The sequence below is a fragment of the Heptranchias perlo genome, chromosome 1 (assembly GCF_035084215.1).
Source record: "Heptranchias perlo isolate sHepPer1 chromosome 1, sHepPer1.hap1, whole genome shotgun sequence".
In the NCBI taxonomy this organism is placed as follows: Eukaryota; Metazoa; Chordata; class Chondrichthyes; order Hexanchiformes; family Hexanchidae; genus Heptranchias; species Heptranchias perlo.
This window is the reverse complement of record NC_090325.1, coordinates 3427180-3446223: the sequence shown is the minus strand read 5'-3', so window position 1 is coordinate 3446223 and position 19044 is coordinate 3427180. Positions and strand designations below refer to the sequence as shown.

Here is a 19044-nt window from a genome sequence, read left to right as displayed (position 1 = left end):
AAATCATTGAAGGTGGCAGGACAAGTTGAGAAGGATGTTAAAAAATGGTAACAGGGATATGAGACTTCAGTTCTGTGGAGAGACTGGAGAAGCTGGGATTGTTCACCTTAGAACAGAGAAGGTTAAGGGGAGATTTGATAGAGGTGTTCAAAATCATGAAGGGTTTTGATAGAGTAAATAAGGAGAAACTTTCCAGTGGCAGAAGGGTCGGTAACCAGAGGACACAGATTTAAGGTGATCGGCAAAAGAGCCAGAGGTGACATGAGGAAACATTTTTTTAGGCAGTGAGTTGTGATGATCTGGAATGCTCTGCCTGAAAGGGCGGTGGAAGCAGATTCAATAATAACTTTCAAAAGGGAATTGGATAAATATTTGAAGGGAAAACATTTACAGGGCTATGGGGAAAGAGCAGGGGGGTGGGACTAATTGGATAGCTCTTTCAAAGAGCCAGCACAGGGACAATGGGCCGAATGGCCTCCTGTGCTGTACCTACCATGATACTATGATACGGTGGTGAGTAACCGCGGGCGGAGGCGATTAACCCAGACGGGGTGAGTAACCGGCTAATCTCCGTGTTCATTCCCCAGGCACCCGTTCAGCGGTCGGGAGATTGCGATCTCCAATGGCTCGGGATTCGCGGTAACGCCAGACGGGCTGATCGTGACCAACGCCCACGTGGTGGCCAATAAGCGCAGGGTGCGGGTGAAGCTGGCCAATGGGGAGATATACGAGGCATCGGTTCAGGCCGTGGACCAGGTGGCTGACATCGCCACCATCAAAATCAACCCCAGGGTGAGCGGCGGGGGGGGGGGGGGAGAGGGGAGGTGTCTCTTGTGGGAGGAGGGCGGAGCCACTTGCCGGGGAAGGAGCGGAGTTGATGAAAGTCAGTCTGTCAGTGTTTGGGGTGTTAATAATGGTGTCATTTTGGGGTGATATTGACTGTGTTATTTGGGGGTTTGGGGTGATATTGACTTATTATAGGGTGTAGATGTTTGGGGTGATATTGACTTATTATAGGGTGTAGATGTTTGGGGTGATATTGACTTATTATAGGGTGTAGATGTTTGGGGTGATATTGACTTATTATAGGGTGTAGATGTTTGGGGTGATATTGACTTATTATAGGGTGTAGATGTTTGGGGTGATATTGACTTATTTTGGAGTGTAGATGTTTTGGGGTGATATTGACTTATTTTGGAGTGTAGATGTTTTGGGGTGATATTGACTTATTTTGGGGTGTAGATGTTTGGGGTGATATTGACTGTTATTATAGGGTGTAGATGTTTTGGGGTGATACTGACTTATTTTGGAGTGTAGATGTTTTGGGGTGATATTGACTTATTATAGGGTGTAGATGTTTTGGGGTGATATTGACTGTTATATTTACTGTATCAGGAACCTCTGCCCACTCTTCCCCTGGGCATATCAGCTCAGATCAGGCACGGAGAGTTTGTGGTGGCCATGGGCAGTCCCTTCGCTCTCCAGAACACCATCACCTCCGGGATAGTCAGCTCTGTGCAGCGAGGGAGTCGAGAACTGGGGATGGCTCATTCGAACATGGAGTATATCCAGACTGACGCCTCCATCGATGTGAGTACAGACACTGTGTGGACACAGAAACAGCCCTCCAATTAACTTGCAACAACTTGCATTTATATCATTCATTCTCAGGATCCGGGTGTTGTTGGCCGTTGGCCAGGCCGCCATTTATTGATCATCCCTAGTTGCCCTGATGGTGAAGGTGGTGAGCCACCTTCTTGAACCGCTGCAGTCCGTGTGGCTCTTAGTAGAGATTTTGATACAAGAGTCTTTTGCTAGACCACTTCAGAGGGCACTCGAGTCAGTCACGTTGGTGTGGGGACTGGAGTCACCTATAGGCCCAGACTGGGCAAGGACGGCAGGTTTCCTTCCCTAAAGGACATTAGTGAACCAGTTGGGTTTTTAACCACAATCCGACAGCTCCACGGTCACTTTTACTGAGACCAGCTTTTTATTTCCAGGTATTTGTTTTTTTAAACTGAATTTGAATTCTCACACTGCCGCGGTGGGATTTATATCATTCAATCGATAAAACCTCCCGAAACGCTCCACCATCGGGAAGGAGAAACTCCCAACTCACTTCCTAGTGGGGAGCGACTGACAGCAGAAACCGGCCCCCAGGGTCGGCACTGAGTTGGTGGTCAGGCTCTGAGGGAGTGGGAGATGAAGGGTGCTACGCTGGCGTCATGGGGAGTGCTGTTCTCAATTTGTTGTAGATGGGGAAGTGGGCAGTTTGACCAGGGGGTGCATCATGCACTTAAGCACAGATTTTGCACCAGTAAGAAGTGTGGGTTTCCCTACTGATGCCTGTGTGAATGCACTGTCCTGTGAATTTTTTTTTTCTCTATTCGTTCATGGGATGTGGGCGTCACTGGCGAGGCCGGCATTTATTGCCCATCCCTAATTGACCATTGAGAAGGTGGTGGTGAGCCGCCTTCTTAAACTGCTGCAGTCCGTGTGGTGAAGGTTCTCCCACAGTGCTGTTAGGAAGGGAGTTCCAGGATTTTGACCCAGCGACAATGAAGGAACGGCGATATATTTCCAAGTCGGGATGGTGTGTGACTTGGAGGGGAACGTGCAGGTGGTGTTGTTCCCATGTGCCTGCTGCTCTTGTCCTTCTAGGTGGTAGAGATCGCGGGTTTGGGAGGTGCTGTCGAAGAAGCCTTGGCGAGTTGCTGCAGTGCATCCTGTGGATGGTACTCACTGCAACCACAGTGCGCCGGTGGTGAAGGGAGTGAATGTTTAGGGTGGTGGATGGGGTTCCAATCAAGCGGGCCGTTTTGTCCTGGATGGTGTTGAGCTTCTTGAGTGTTGTTGGAGCTGCACTCATCCAGGCAAGTGGAGAGTATTACATCACACTCCTGACTTGTGCCTTGTCGATGGTGGAAAGGCTTTGGGGAGTCAGGAGGTGAGCCACTCGCCGCAGAATACCCAGCCTCTGACCTGCTCTTGTAGCCGCAGTATTTATATGGCTGGTCCAGTTAAGTTTCTGGTTAAGTTGATGACCCCCAGGATGTTGATGGTGGGGGATTCGGTGATGGTAATGCCGTTGAATGTCAAGGGGAGGTGGTTGGACTCTCTCTTGTTGGAGATGGTCATTGCCTGGCACTTGTCTGGCACAAATGTTACTTGCCACTTATGAGCCCAAGCCTGGATGTTGTCCAGGTCTTGCTGCATGGGGGCACAGACTGTCCGGCGTCCAGGTCTTGCTGCATGTCGGCACACACTGTCCGGCGTCCGTGCCCTGTCCGGCATCCGTGCCCTGTCCAGCGTGATACTGAGGCACACAGGAAGGTCCTGGGTCTGTGCTGAATCAGCTGATCTCAGCCAATCTTAAGTGTCAGTCGTGGCCCTCTCACCTAGGAGTCAGCAGGTCGTGGGTTCAATTCCCACTCCAGAGACTTGAGCACATAATCCAGGCTGACACTCCCAGTGCAGTATTGAGGGAGTGCTGCACTGCCAGAGGTGCCATCTTTCGGGTTAAATCGAGACTCCGTCTGCCCTCTCGGGTGAATGTGAATGATCCCTGACACTATTTTTGACGAAGAGCAGGGGGGAGTTCTCCCCGGTGTCCTGGGACCAATATTTATCCCTCAACCAACATCACTTTTAAAAAAAAAACAGATTTCTGCTCTATCACATTGCTGTTTGTGGGATCTTGCTGTGCGCAAATTGGTTGCTGCGTTTCCTACATTACAACAATGACTACACTTCTAAAAAGTAATTCATTGGCTATAAAGTGCTTTGGGATGTCATGAGGTCGTTAAAGGCGCTGTAGAAATGGGAGTTCTTTTCTTTGCAATCCGCTTGGGCCAGTAATTAGCTGAGAGGTGGGAGACAGAGAGTGAGGATAAAGGGAACGTTCTCTGATTGGGAGGATGTGAAAGTGGTGTTCCCCAGGGATCTACTGGGGCCTCAGCTTTTCCCCATATTTATCGATGACTTGGATGAAGGAATAGAGAATTGTATATCCAAGATTGCAGATGATACTGTTATGGGTACAGAAAGTTGTGTAGATGGGAGCAGGAGTTTACAAAGGGACAGACAGACAGACTGAGTGAGTGGGCAAAACCACAGCAGATGGAGTTCAATGTGGGGAAGTGTGAGGTCATCCACTTTGGATCAGAGAAAGACAAATCGGAATCTTTCCTAATGGTGAGAGACCCGGAGCTGTGGAGGAGTCGAGGGATTTCGGGGTCCAGGTACGCAAATCACTAAAAGCTAGTGGACAGGTACAAAAAGCAATCAAAAAGGCCAGTGGAATGTTGGCCTTTATCTCGAGGGGGCTGGAATACAAAGGGGGTGGAAGTGATGTTCCAGCTGTACAGAGCTCTGGTCAGACCACATCTGGAGATACTGAGTTCAGTTCTGGGCACCGAACATTTCCTCTGGTGGGAAATCTAGAACAAGGGGGCACAATTTTAAAATTAGAGCCAGGCCGTTCAGGAGTGAAATCAGGAAGTACTTTTTTACACAAAGGGGAGTGGAAATCTGGAACTTTCCCCCCCCCCCCCCCCCCCCCACCTCCTTCCACAGGCTGCGGATGCTGGGGGTCAGTTGGAGCTTTCAAGACTGAGATCGATAGATTTTTGGGTATCGAGGGATATGGAGCAAAGGCGGGTAAATGGAGTTGAGGTACAGATCAGGCAGTGATCTAATTGAATGACGGAACAGGCTCGAGGGGCTGAATGGCCTCCTTCTGCTTTCAAAAAAAAAACACTAGTTCGGCCACAACTGGAATATTGTGTCCAGTTCTGGACACCGCACTTTAGGAAGGATGCGAAGGCCTTAGAGAGGGTGCAGAACAGATTTACTAGAATGAGTCCAGGGATGAGGGACTTCAGCTAGGTGGATAGACTGGAGAAGCTGGGGTTGTTCAAGTAGGGGGAGTAAAAAGGAAGGTGGTTGTAGTAGGCGACAGTATAGTTAGGGGGATAGACACTGTTCTCTGCAGCCAGGAGCATGAGTCCCGAAGGCCGTGTTGTCTACCCAGTGCCAGGGTTAAGGACATCTCCTCTGGGCTGGAGAAGAACTTGGAGTGGGAGGGGGAGGATCCAGTTGTCGTGGTCCACGTAGCTACCAACAACATAGGTAGAACTAAGAGAAAGGTTCTGCTGAGAGTGTTTGAGCAGCTAGGGACTAAATTAAAAAGCAGAACCACAAAGGTAATAATATTACCTGAGCCACGAGCAAATTGGCACAGGGTCAGTAAGATCAGAGAGATGAATGCGTGGCTCAAAGATTGGTGTGTGAGAAGTGGGTTTCGATTTGTGGGACACTGGCACCAGTACTGGGGAAAGAGAGAGCTGTTCGTTGGGACGGACCACACCTGAACCATGCTGGGATCAGAGTTCGAGCGAATCGAATAACAGGGAGGTAGATTGGGCTTTAAACTAAATAAGGTGGGGGGGGAGGGGGAGAAATCTAGAATGCTAAAGAGAAAAGACAAGGAAGCAGTGCAGGAAAGTGATTGGGGTAAGGATAACCAGATTGTGTCAGGAAGGGACAGAGCGGACAAACAAAGGACAACCAATAGGGTCCGGGTAAGAAAAAATGGTAATAAGACAAATAGGGCCATAGTACAAAAAAATGTTAAGATGTCTAAAAATGTTAAAAAGACAAATCTAAAGGCACTGTATCTGAATGCACGAAGCATTCGTAATAAGGGAGATGAATTAACAGCGCAAATAGATGTAAACGGATATGATATAATAGCAATTACAGAGACATGGCTGCAGGGTGACCAAGGCAGGGAGCTGAATATCCAAGGGTATTCGATATTTAGGAAGGACAGCCAAAAAGGAGGTGGGGTGGCGTTGTTAGTAAAGGATGAAATCAGAGCAATAGTGAGAAAGGATATTGGCTCAGAAAATCAAGATGTAGAAACAGTCTAGGTGGAGTTAAGAAGCACCAAGGGGCAGAAAACACTGGTGGGAGTTGTCGATAGGCCTCCAAACAGTAGTGGTAATGTAGGGGATGGAATCAAACCGGAAATTCGAGATGCATGTAACAGGGGTACTACAGTAATCATGGGTGACTTTAATCTACATATAGACTGGCCAAACCAAATTAGCAATAATACTGTGGAGGATGAATTCCTGGAGAGTGTACGAGATGGTTTTTTAGACCAGTACGTTGAGGAGCCAACCAGGGAACAGGCTATCCTAGATTGGGGATTGTGCAATGAGAAGGGGTTAATTAATAATCTTGTTGTGCGGGGTCCTTTAGGACAGAGTGACCATAACATGATAGAATTCTTCATTAAGATGGAAAGTGAAGTAGTCCAATCTGAAACTAGGGTCCTGAATCTAAACAAAGAAAACTACAAAGGTATGAGGAGTGAGTTGGCTATGACAGATTGGGAAGCTTCATTAAAAGGCATGATGGTGGAGAGGCAATGGCTAACATTTAAGGAACGAATGCATGAATTGCAATAATTATACATTCCTTTCTGGCACAAAAAAACAAAAGGAAATGTGGCCCAACCATGGCTAACACAAGAAATTAAGGATACTATTAGATCCAGAGAGGAGTCATATAAAGTTGCCAGAAAAAGTAGCAAGCCTGAGGATTGGGAGCAGTTTAGAATTCAGCAAAAAAGGACCAAGGGATTGATTAAGAGGGAAAAATAGAGTATGAGAATGGACTTTAAAAGCTTCTAAAAGTATGTAAAAAGAAAAAGATCAGTGAAGACAAATGTAGGTCCCTTACAGTCAGAAACGGGAGAATTTATAATGGGGAACAAGGAAATAGCAGAGCAATTAAACAAATACTTTCGTTCTATCTTCATGGAAGAGGACACAAATAACTTCCCAGAAATGCTAGGGAACCAAGTGACTAGTGAGAAGGAGGAATTAAAGGAAATTAGTATTAGTAAAAAAAATAGTGCTGGAGAAATTAATGGGACTGAAAGCCGATAAATCCCCAGGACCTGATAATCTGCATCCCAGAATACTAAAAGAGGTAGCCATGGAAATAGTGGATGTATTAGTTGTCATCTTCCAAAATTCTATAGATTATGGAACAGTTCCTGCAGATTGGAGGGCGGCAAATGTAACCCCACTATTTAAAAAAGGAGGGAGAGAGAAAACAAGGAACTACAGACCGGTTAGTCTAACATCAGTAGTAGGGAAAATGCTAGAGTCTATTATAAAGGATGTGATAACAGGACACTTAGAAAATATCAATGGGATTAGACAAAGTCAACATGGATTTATGAAAGGGAAATCATGTTTGACAAACCTCCTGGAGTTTTTTGAGGATGCAACTGGTAGAATAGATAAGGGAGAACCAGTGGATGTGGTTTATTTGGATTTTCAGAAGGCCTTTGATAAAGTCCCACATAAGAGGTTAGTGTGCAAAATTAAAGCACATGGGATTGGGGGTAACATACTGGCATGGATTGAAAATTAGTTAACAGACAGGAAACAGAGAGTAGGAATAAACGGGTCTTTTTCGGGGTGGCAGGCAGTGACTAGTGGGGTACCGCAGAGATCAGTGCTTGGGCCCCAGCTATTCACAATATATATCAATGATTTGGATGAGGGAACCAAATATAACATTTCCAAGTTTGCTGACGACACAAAACTAGGTGGGATTGTGAGTTGTGAGGAGGATGCAAAGAGGTTTCAAGGCAATTTAGACAAGTTGAGTGAGTGGGCAAATACATGGCAGATGCAGTATAATGTGAATAAATGTGAAGTTATCCACTTCAGAAGGAAAAACAGAAAGGCAGAGTATTATTTAAATGGTGATAGATTGGGAAATGTTGATGTACAAAGGGACCTGGGTGTCCTTATACACCAGTCACTGAAAGCAAACATGCAGGTGCAGCAAGCAGTTAGGAAGTTAAATGGTATGTTGGCCTTCATTGCAAGAGGATTTGAGTACAGGAGCAGGGATGTCTTACTGCAGTTATACAGGGCCTTGGTGAGACCACACCTGGAGTATTGTGTGCAGTTTTGGTCTCCTTACCTAAGAAAGGATATACTTGCCATAGAGGGAGCACAGTGAAGGTTCACCAGACCGATTCCTGGGATGGCAGGACTGTCGTATGAGGAGAGATTGGGTCGACTCGGCCTGTATTCACTGGAGTTTAGAAGAATGAGAGGGGATCTTATTGAAACATAAAATTCTGACAGGGCTAGACAGACTGGATGCAGGGAGGATGTTTCCCCTGGCTGGGGGGTCCAGAACGAGGGTTCACAGTCTCAGGATATGGGGTAGGACATTTAGGACTGAGATGAGGAGAAATTTCTTCACTCAGAGGGTGGTGAACCTGTGGAATTCTCTACCACAGAAAGCTGTTGAGGCCAAGTCACTGAATATATTTAAGAAGGAGCGAGATAGATTTCTAGACACAAAAGGCATCAAGGGGTATGGGGAGAGAGCGGGAATATGGTATTGAGATCGAGGATCAGCCATGATCATATTGAATGGCGGAGCAGGCTCGAAGGGCCGAATGGCCTACTCCTCCTATTTTCTATGTTTCTATGTTCTCCTTGGAACAGAGGCGGTTGAGAGGAGATTTGATCGAGGTATTCAAAATCATGAAGGGTCTGGACAGAGTGGATAAAGAGAAACTGTTCCCATTGGTGGAAGGGTCAAGAACCAGAGGACATAGATTTAAGGTGATTGGCAAAAGAATCAAAGGTGACATGAGGAAAAACTTTTTACACAGCGAGTGGTTAGGATCTGGAATGCACTGCCTGAGGGGGTGGTGGAGGCAGATTCAATCATGGCCTTCAAAAGGGAACTGGATAAGTACTTGAAAGGAAAAAATTTGCAGGGCTACGGGGATAGGGCGGGGGAGTGGGACTAGCTGGATTGCTCTTACACAGAGCCAGCCTGAACTTGATGGGCCGAATGGCCTTCTGTGCGGTAACCTTTCTATGATTCCTGCGTAACAGGATCGAGGGGCTGAATGGCCTCCTCCTGTTCCCGCGTAACAGGATCGAGGGGGCTGAATGGCCTCCTCCTGTTCCCGCGTAACAGGATCGAGGGGGCTGAATGGCCTCCTCCTGTTCCCGCGTAACAGGATCGAGGGGGCTGAATGGCCTCCACCTGTTCCCGCGTAACAGGATCGAGGGGGCTGAATGGCCTCCTCCTGTTCCCGCGTAACAGGATCGAGGGGGCTGAATGGCCTCCTCCTGTTCCCGCGTAACAGGATCGAGGGGGCTGAATGGCCTCCTCCTGTTCCCGCGTAACAGGATCGAGGGGGCTGAATGGCCTCCTCCTGTTCCCACGTAACAGGATCGAGGGGGCTGAATGGCCTCCTCCTGTTCCCGCGTAACAGGATCGAGGGGGCTGAACGGCCTCCTCCTGTTCCCGCGCAACAGGATCGAGGGGGCTGAATGGCCTCCTCCTGTTCCCGTGTTTGATGCCCGAAGGTTATGGAGAGGACGAATTGGCTAGGCTGACTGGAATGTGAGACGGTGCAGGTCAGAGAGGGCACTGCATCGTAGACAGGAATAATCGAAGAACCGTGGCTAATTACAGGGACTGCGTGGACCCTGAGGTCAAGGACTATAAAGGGATAAAGGAAATGACAGTCTGCTGTTACAGACTGTTCCGACTGATCGAGGAGATCTGCGATGCTGCCAGAACCCTACACCAAGGGATTTCAGTCACTCAGAGAGCGACGGGCAAAACAGCAGAGAAGAAAGAATTTGGATTTATATAACTCCTTGTGTGACCTCAGGACATCCCAAGGAGGCCATGTTATACTCGGGCGCACTTGATCACGACACCTGTTATAAGCTGGAGATGGACTGTCTCAGGGGCATAGAGTGTAAGAGTGAAGAAGTTATGATTAATTTGAATAAATCAATGCTAGGCCACAGTTAGAGTACTGGGTGAAGTTTTGGGAGCCCCGTTATAGAAAGCACATCGAATGTACAGCACAAAACAGGCCATTTGGCCCAACATGTCTGTGCTTCTCACGAGTCTCCTCGCACTCTGTTTACTCCATCTCACCCTATCAACATATCCTTCTATTTCTTTCTCCCTCGTGCACTTACCTAGTGTCCCCCTATAGAAAGGCGATTGAGAGCGTACAGCGTAGATTCCAGCGATGGGAAACTATCGTTATGAGGACACATTCGAGATACTGGGACTATTTACAACGGAGCAGAGAAGGCCAAGAGGAGATTTAATAGAGGTTTAAAAAATTACGAAGGGTTTTGATGGTGAATGGGGACAGACTATTTCCTCTGATTGGAAAGTCAGTGATTTAAAATAATCACTGAGCGAGGAGAGGGGTTTGGAGAAATTTCTTTACACAGAGGGTTGTTGGAGCATGGAATGGTTTGCCACAGGGAGTGGTTGAGGCAAAGATCACTGCACCTTTTAAGGGAAAACTGGATAAATGTTTGAAGCAGTGAAAAATACAGGGCTATGGGGAGAGTGTGGGGCAGTGGGATTAGTTTGGGATTGGTACAGGGCTATGGGGAGAGAGTGGGGCAGTGGGATTAGTTTGGGATTGATACTGGGCTATGGGGAGAGAGCGGGGCAGTGGGATTAGTTTGGGATTGATACAGGGCTATGGGGAGAGAGTGGGGCAGTGGGATTAGTTTGGGATTGATACAGGGCTATGGGGAGAGAGTGGGGCAGTGGGATTAGTTTGGGATTGATACAGGGCTATGGGGAGAGAGTGGGGCAGTGGGATTAGTTTGGGATTGATACAGGGCTATGGGGAGAGAGCGGGGCAGTGGGATTAGTTTGGGATTGATACAGGGCTATGGGGAGAGAGTGGGGCAGTGGGATTAGTTTGGGATTGATACAGGGCTATGGGGAGAGAGTGGGGCAGTGGGATTAGTTTGGGATTGATACAGGGCTATGGGGAGAGAGTGGGGCAGTGGGATTAGTTTGGGATTGATACAGGGCTATGGAGAGAGAGTGGGGCAGTGGGATTAGTTTGGGATTGATACAGGGCTATGGGGAGAGAGTGGGGCAGTGGGATTAGTTTGGGATTGATACAGGGCTATGGGGAGAGAGTGGGGCAGTGGGATTAGTTTGGGATTGATACAGGGCTATGGGGAGAGAGTGGGGCAGTGGGATTAGTTTGGGATTGGTACAGGGCTATGGGAGAGAGTGGGGCAGTGGGATTAGTTTGGGATTGGTACAGGGCTATGGTGAGAGAGTGGGATTAGTTTGGGATTGATACAGGGCTATGGGGAGAGAGTGGGGCAGTGGGATTAGTTTGGGATTGATACAGGGCTATGGGGAGAGAGTGGAGCAGTGGGATTAGTTTGGGATTGATACAGGGCTATGGGGAGAGAGTGGGGCAGTGGGATTAGTTTGGGATTGATACAGGGCTATGGGGAGAGAGTGGGGCAGTGGGATTAGTTTGGGATTGGTACAGGGCTATGGGAGAGAGTGGGGCAGTGGGATTAGTTTGGGATTGGTACAGGGCTATGGTGAGAGAGTGGGATTAGTTTGGGATTGATACAGGGCTATGGGGAGAGAGTGGGGCAGTGGGATTAGTTTGGGATTGATACAGGGCTATGGGGAGAGAGTGGGGCAGTGGGATTAGTTTGGGATTGGTACAGGGCTATGGGAGAGAGTGGGGCAGTGGGATTAGTTTGGGATTGGTACAGGGCTATGGTGAGAGAGTGGGATTAGTTTGGGATTGATACAGGGCTATGGGGAGAGAGTGGGGCAGTGGGATTAGTTTGGGATTGATACAGGGCTATGGGGAGAGAGTGGGGCAGTGGGATTAGTTTGGGATTGATACAAGGCTATGGGGAGAGAGTGGGGCAGTGGGATTAGTTTGGGATTGAAACAGGGCTATGGGGAGAGAACATAAGAACATAAGAAATAGGAGCAGGAGTAGGCCAATCGGCCCCTCGAGCCTGCTCCGACATTCAATAAGATCATGGCTGATCTGATCCCAACCACAAAACTAAAGAACACACGAAGTAGGAGCAGGACCCGGCCACTCAGCCCCTGGGCCCTCTCCACCACCCACAGGGCCTTGACCGATCCGAACTCAGCTTCATGTCCAATTTCCTGCCCGCTCCCCATAACCCCTAATTCCCTTTACTTCTAGAAAACTGTCTATTTCTGTTTTAAATTTATTTAATGATGTAGCTTCCACAGCTTCCTGGGGCAGCAAATTCCACAGACCTACTACCCTCTGAGTGAAGAAGTTTCTCCTCATCTCAGTTTTGAAAGAGCAGCCCCTTATTCTAAGATTATGCCCCCTAGTTCTAGTTTCACCCATCATTGGGAACATCCTTACCGCATCCACCCGATCAAGACCCTTCACAATCTTATATGTTTCAATAAGATCGCCTCTCATTCTTCTGAACTCCAATGAGTAGAGTCCCAATCTACTCAACCTCTCCTCATATGTCCACCCCCTCATCCCCGGGATTAGCCGAGTGAACCTTCTTTGTACTGCCTCGAGAGCAAGTATGTCTTTTCTTAAGTATGGAGACCAAAACTGTATGCAGTATTCCAGGTGCGGTCTCACCAATGGGGCAGTGGGATTAGTTAGAGAATTATAGAAAATTTACGGCACAGAAGGAGGCCATTCGGCCCATCGTGTCCGCGCCGGTTGGAAACGAGCCACCCAGCCTAATCCCACTTTCCCGCACTTGGTCCGTAGCCCTGCAGGTCACGGCTCTTCAGGTGCACATCCAGGTATTTTTTAAATGAGTTGAGGGTTTCTGCCTCTACCACCCTCTCAGGCAGTGAGTTCCAGACCCCCACTACCCTCTGGATGAAAGAAAATCTCCTCATTTCCGCTCTAAGCCTTCTACCAATCACTTTAAATCTATGCCCCCTGGTTATTGATCCCTCTGCTAAGGGAAATAGGTCCTTCCTGTCCACTCTATCTAGGCCCCTCATAATTTTATACACCTCAATCAAATCTCCCCTCAGCCTCCTCTGTTCCAAGGAAAACAACCCCAGCCTATCCAATATATCATCATAGCTAAAATTCTCCAGTCCTGGCAACATCCTCGTAAATCTCCTCTGCACCCTCTCTAGTGCAATTACATCCTTCCTGTAATGTGGTGACCAGAACTGTACACAGTACTCAAGCTGTGGCCTAACTAGTGTTTTATACAGTTCCAGCATAACCTCCCTGCTCTTATAGTCTATGCTTTGGCTAATAAAGGAAAGCATTCCATATGCCTTCTTAATCACCTTATCTGACTGTCCTGCTACCTTCAGGGATCTGTGGACATGCACTCCAAGGTCCCTCTCTTCCTCTACACCTCTCGGTATCCTCCCATTTATTGTGTATTCCCTTGCCTTGTTTGCCCTCCCCAAATGCATTACCTCACACTTCTCCGGATTGAACTCCATTTGCCTCTTTTCTGCCCACCTGACCAGTCCGTTGATATCTTCCTGCAGTCTACAGCTTTCCTCCTCACTATCAACCACACGGCCTATCTTTGTGTCATCCACAAACTTCTTAATCATGCCCCCTACGTTTAAGTCCAAATCGTTAATGTATACCACAAAAAGCAAAGGACCTAGTACCGAGCCCTGCGGCACCCCACTGGAAACAGCCTTCCAGTCGCAAAAACACCCATTGACCATTTCCCTTTGCTTCCTGCCACTGAGCCAATTTTGGATCCAATTTACCACATTCCCTTGGATTCCATGGGCCTTTACTTTTTTGACCAATTTGCCATGTGGGACCTTGTCAAAAGCCTTGCTAAAATCCAAGTAGACTACATCAAATGCGCTACCCTCATCGACCCTCATTGTCACCCCCTCGAAAAATTCAATCAAGTTCGTCAGACACGACCTCCCCTTAACAAATCCGTGCCTTTCTAAGTGACGCTTTATCCTGTCCCTCAGAATTGATTCCAATAATTTGCCCACCACTGAGGTTAGACTGACTGGCCTGGAATTAACTTAGTCTATCCCTTTCTCCCATTTTAAACAACGGTACAACGTTAGCAGTCCTCCAATCCTCTGGCACTCCGCCTGTATCCAGTGACGCTTGGAAAATGATTGTTAAAGCCTCCGTTATTTCCTCCCTGGCTTTTTTTAACAGCCTGGGATACATTTCATCCGGCCCTGGTGATTTATCCACGTTCGAAGATGCTAATCCCCTTAATACCTCCCCTCTCACTATGTTTATCCCATCCAATATTTCACAGTCCTCCTCCTTAACTTCAATCCCTGCATCATCCCTCTCCTTTGCGAAGACCGAAGCAAAGTATTCATTAAGAACCACACCCACATCTTCCACCTCCACACATAGTTTACCATTTTGGTCTCTAATAGTCCCTACTCTTTCCTTAGTTATCCTCTTGCTCTTAATGTATTTATAAAACATCTTTGGGTTTTCTTTGATTTTACCTGCTAATATTTTTTCATGCCCGCTCTCTGCTTTCCTAATTTCCTTTTTAACTTCACCCCTGCACTTTCTATACTCCTAAGCTTTCTATAGTATTGAGTTCCCGGTGTCTATCATAGGCTTCCTTTTTCTGCCTTATCTTACCCCGAATGCTTCTTAACATCCAGGGGGCTCTAGAATTGGCAGCCCCTCCCTTTTTCTTTGTGGGAACATGTTTACTCTGAACCCCTTGAGTTTTGGATTGCTGTAGCGCAGCTGGCACAGACACGATGGGCCGAAGAGCCTCCTTTTATGCTGTATGAAATGGAGAGGGACTGATGTGACACCTGGTTTTGAAAGGTTCTTAAGATGTACATGGAAATGATAGAGCAGGCGTTTAACATCTGCTGTGGGGACCGTGTTTGAAACGATTTTTGAGAGATCGAGTTCATTAACACTGAGAAAAGCAGAACTTGTTGAAGGTGAGTTAACGTGGATCCAGGAGAGAGAGGCCCTGTTGGATTATTCCGCTGGAGTTTTTAAACATATTACTGACCTGGAGCGTAGGGGGGGTTGTCCTGTGATGGCGTTGAATTTTCAGAAAGCTTTTCACAAACTTCCACATCAGAGATTAGTGGAAGAGGTGAGGAGACATGAATTGGAGCTGATGTTTGGAGCTCATTGGTCAAATCCAGGACATCGTGGCTATAATCAGGAGCTCTTCAGACTGCAAGAGGACACCACAGGGCTTGGCTTTAGGACCCCGGCCATTTCTAATGCCTGTTCGTGATTCAGCCAAGGTCTCATAAGGAAGGTCCAATTTTACAATTGACACACAAATAGGAGATGGGGGGAATGATGTGGTTCAGGATCGATCACAGAATCGTACAGTACAGAAGGAGGCCATTTGGCCCATCGTGTCTGTGCTGGCACTTGGAAAGGGCTATCCAATTAGTCCCATTCCCCTGCTCTTTCCCCATATCCCTGTAAATTTTTCCTTTTCAAGTATTTATCCAATTTCCCTTTTGAAAGTTATTATTGAATCTGCTTCCACCGCCCTTTCAGGCAGCGAATTCCAGATCATCACAACTCGCTGCACAAAAAAAATTCTCCTCATCTCCCTCTCTGGCTCCTTTGCCGATCACCTTAAATCTTTGTCCTCTGGTTACCGACCCTTCTGCCACTGGAAACAGTTTCTCCTTATTTACTCTGTCAAAACTGTTCCGATCTATTGGGCAAATGCAGTTCAAAGTGATTAAACCTAAAATAAGTAGGATGGAACCACGAGAGAGATTGGATCCCTGTTACAGTGTGCTGATGGACGATCTCAGGACACAGCGAATGAATCCAGACGCTTGCCTTTTCTTCATGTTTTACGATTAATTATTTTTTTAACTCATTTCCTTTCTCTTTCCCTCTGTTATAGTTTGGAAACTCTGGAGGCCCACTTGTCAATTTGGTAAGCTGTATTCTTTTCTCTGTATTTTTTTTGCTCCCCCCCCCCCCCCCCCCCCCCCACCCCCGCGCCCCAGGGACCTATTTATTGGGTGGTGAATTTCCCCGTCACAGTGCAGAGTTGTGCCATCTCCCGCCACCAGATGTCACCGTGGTCCCAACGCACAGTGAGTCGGCTACGGCCATCGACTGGTCATCGAAGGTGCTGCAGATACTCGGTGACTGGACATCGTCTCAATAAGAGTTTTCACCAAAAGCATTGAGCCCATCAGGCCCTAACCATCCGTCCCATTTTTGGTGGGACAATTCCAGCAACTGAGTTCCTCACCGTGTCTCTCAATCCCCCCCCCTCACAATATCCCTCAACCCCCCCCTCTCCGTGTCCCTCGATTCCCCCCCCCCACAACGTGTCCCGCAATTCCCCCCCCCCCCCCACCGTGTCCCTCGATTTCCCTCCCACCGTGTCCCTCGATTTTCCCCCCCCCCACCATAACTCTGGCGGGAGACGGTGCCTGTCTGCGCACAGACCTGTAACCTCACTCATGTCTCAATCTCCCTCCGCCTCTTGTGTTAACAGGACGGTGAGGTGATCGGGATCAACACCATGAAGGTGACGGCGGGAATCTCGTTTGCTATTCCGTCCGACCGCGTGCGCCAATTTCTCGTCCAGGCGGAGCAGAAGAAAAGTGAGTTACTGCGTGAGGTCGGAGCCTCGCAGGGTCATGGGGGTCGCTGGACGGAAAAAGACCAGGTTCCATCTCATTCACCGTTCGCCATTAATTAGTCAAAAGATAGAACAAACTTGCATTTATATAGCGCCTTTCACAATCTCAGGACTTTTTTGAAGTGTTGTCACTGTTGTAATGTAGGAAACATGGCAGCCAGTCTGTGCACAGCAAGATCCCACAAACAGCAATGAGATGACCAGATAATCTGTTTTCGTAATGTTGTTTGAGGGATAAATGGTGCCCAGGACACTGGGGAGAGCTCCCCTGTTCTTCTAATAGTGCCGTTGGATCTTTTACGTGCACCCGAGGGGCAGACGGGGCCTTGATCTAACGTCTTATCCAAAAGACATCAACGACTCTGTTGTTTCGTACGACTAGCGGAGTGGGGGAAGGTGAACTGGATGGACCTTGGTCTTTTTCCATCTACAACAGACCCCAGACATGAGGCGATGAAAACCCCCAGTGGTGGAGAGCTTTGGGAACCATAGTCCAAAGTCACCGGTTCCTCCCAAGCCTGTTACACTCGCCACATGTCACGGCTCAAATTACTTAAAGCAATAATTACACCTTGGAAGGCTGGGTGATGTGGAAGAGCAGAGGGATTTGGGGGTTCAGGTTCACAGGATGTTAACGGCAGCACCTCAAGTGGATCAGGCCATGAATATAGGTAATGAAGCATTGGGTTTTATGGCTTGGTGAGCCAATAGTGTACTGTTGTGGGCTCCATACGATAGGAAGGGTGTTGAGGCAACAGAGGGGGAACAGCACAGATTCACTCGGATGCTGCCAGGGATGAGGAAATAAAAATATGGAGAGAGATTTGATAAACCAGGGCTGTTTTCATCAGAACAGAGGAGATTACGAGCTGATTTGTTAGATGTGTTTAACGTTACAAAGAGACAGGACGGGTAGATGGGAACAGACCCTTTCCAGTGGTTGAGGGTCCAGATCGAGGGGACGTAGATAGAACATTAAATGTGGTTTAGGACAGGGAGCAGGAAAAAGCCTTTTTCACACGAGCGATGTGAGGCTGTGGATGCACTAGGGGAGCCCGCATGTTATCCAGACCCTGCTGTAGGCTGGCATGGGCTGCTTCATGAGCTGAGGAGCTGAACACTGTGCAGTCATCAGCGAGCAGTCCCACTCCTGATCTTATGATGGAGGGAAGGTCATTGATGAAGCAGCTGAAGATGGTGGGGCCGAGGACACTGCCCCGAGGAACTCCTGCAGCAATGTCCTGGGGCTGAGATGATTGGCCTCCCAACAGCCACGACGATTTGTGTGGGGAAAGGCTCCACCTCTGGAGGGTTTCCTCATTGATCCCCATTGACCAGTTTCACTGGAGCTCCTCCACCAGATGCTGCCCTGAGGGCAGTCACTCTCACTCTCACTCTCACCTCACCTCACCTCTGGAATTCAGCACTTGTGTCCACATCTGGAGTGAGAACTGTAACGGCAGGTGTCTTACCAGTTTGTCCCTGGTCCTTCGCACTAGGATACTGGGAGAGAATCGTACGGTGTGAAGATTCATGGACAGTGTCTGACCCACTGTCCCAGAGTGTGAAAGGACAGCGTCTGACCCACTGTCCCAGAGTGTGAAAGGTCAGTGTCTGACCCACTGTCCCAGAGTGTGAAAGGTCAGTGTCTGACCCACTGTCCCAGAGTGTGAAAGGACAGTGTCTGACCCACTGTCCCAGAGTGTGAAAGGTCAGTGTCTGACCCACTGTCCCAGAGTGTGAAAGGTCGGTGTCTGACCCACTGTCCCAGAGTGTGAAAGGTCAGTGTCTGACCCACTGTCCCAGAGTGTGAAAGGACGGTGCCTGGCCCACTGTCCCAGAGTGTGAAAGGACGGTGCCTGGCCCACTGTCCCAGAGTGTGAAAGGACGGTGCCTGGCCCACTGTCCCAGAGTGTGAAAGGACGGTGCCTGGCCCACTGTCCCAGAGTGTGAAAGGACGGTGCCTGGCCCACTGTCCCAGAGTGTGAAAGGACGGTGCCTGGCCCACTGTCCCAGAGTGTGAAAGGACGGTGCCTGGCCCACTGTCCCAGAGTGTGAAAGGACGGTGCCTGGCCCACTGTCCCAGAGTGTGAAAGGACGGTGCCTGGCCCACTGTCCCAGAGTGTGAAAGGACGGTGCCTGGCCCACTGTCCCAGAGTGTGAAAGGACGGTGCCTGGCCCACTGTCCCAGAGTGTGAAAGGACGGTGCCTGGCCCACTGTCCCAGAGTGTGAAAGGACGGTGCCTGGCCCACTGTCCCAGAGTGTGAAAGGACGGTGCCTGGCCCACTGTCCCAGAGTGTGAAAGGACGGTGCCTGGCCCACTGTCCCAGAGTGTGAAAGGACGGTGCCTGGCCCACTGTCCCAGAGTGTGAAAGGACGGTGCCTGGCCCACTGTCCCAGAGTGTGAAAGGACGGTGCCTGGCCCACTGTCCCAGAGTGTGAAAGGACGGTGCCTGGCCCACTGTCCCAGAGTGTGAAAGGACGGTGCCTGGCCCACTGTCCCAGAGTGTGAAAGGACGGTGCCTG

The 19044-nt window shown here is 48.7% G+C and overlaps 1 protein-coding gene across 1 annotated transcript in view; it reads left to right on the top strand.

Annotated features, from left to right (window-relative positions):
• The window catches only part of LOC137311854 (serine protease HTRA2, mitochondrial-like), a 29842-nt gene that overhangs the window by 1691 nt on the left and 9107 nt on the right, over positions 1-19044 (top strand). Inside the window, exons 2-5 of the mRNA XM_067978772.1 lie at positions 588-792; positions 1396-1590; positions 15765-15797; positions 16371-16479. Coding sequence (XP_067834873.1) covers positions 588-792; positions 1396-1590; positions 15765-15797; positions 16371-16479 — 542 coding nt within the window. The remainder of the gene's footprint in view (positions 1-587; positions 793-1395; positions 1591-15764; positions 15798-16370; positions 16480-19044) is intronic.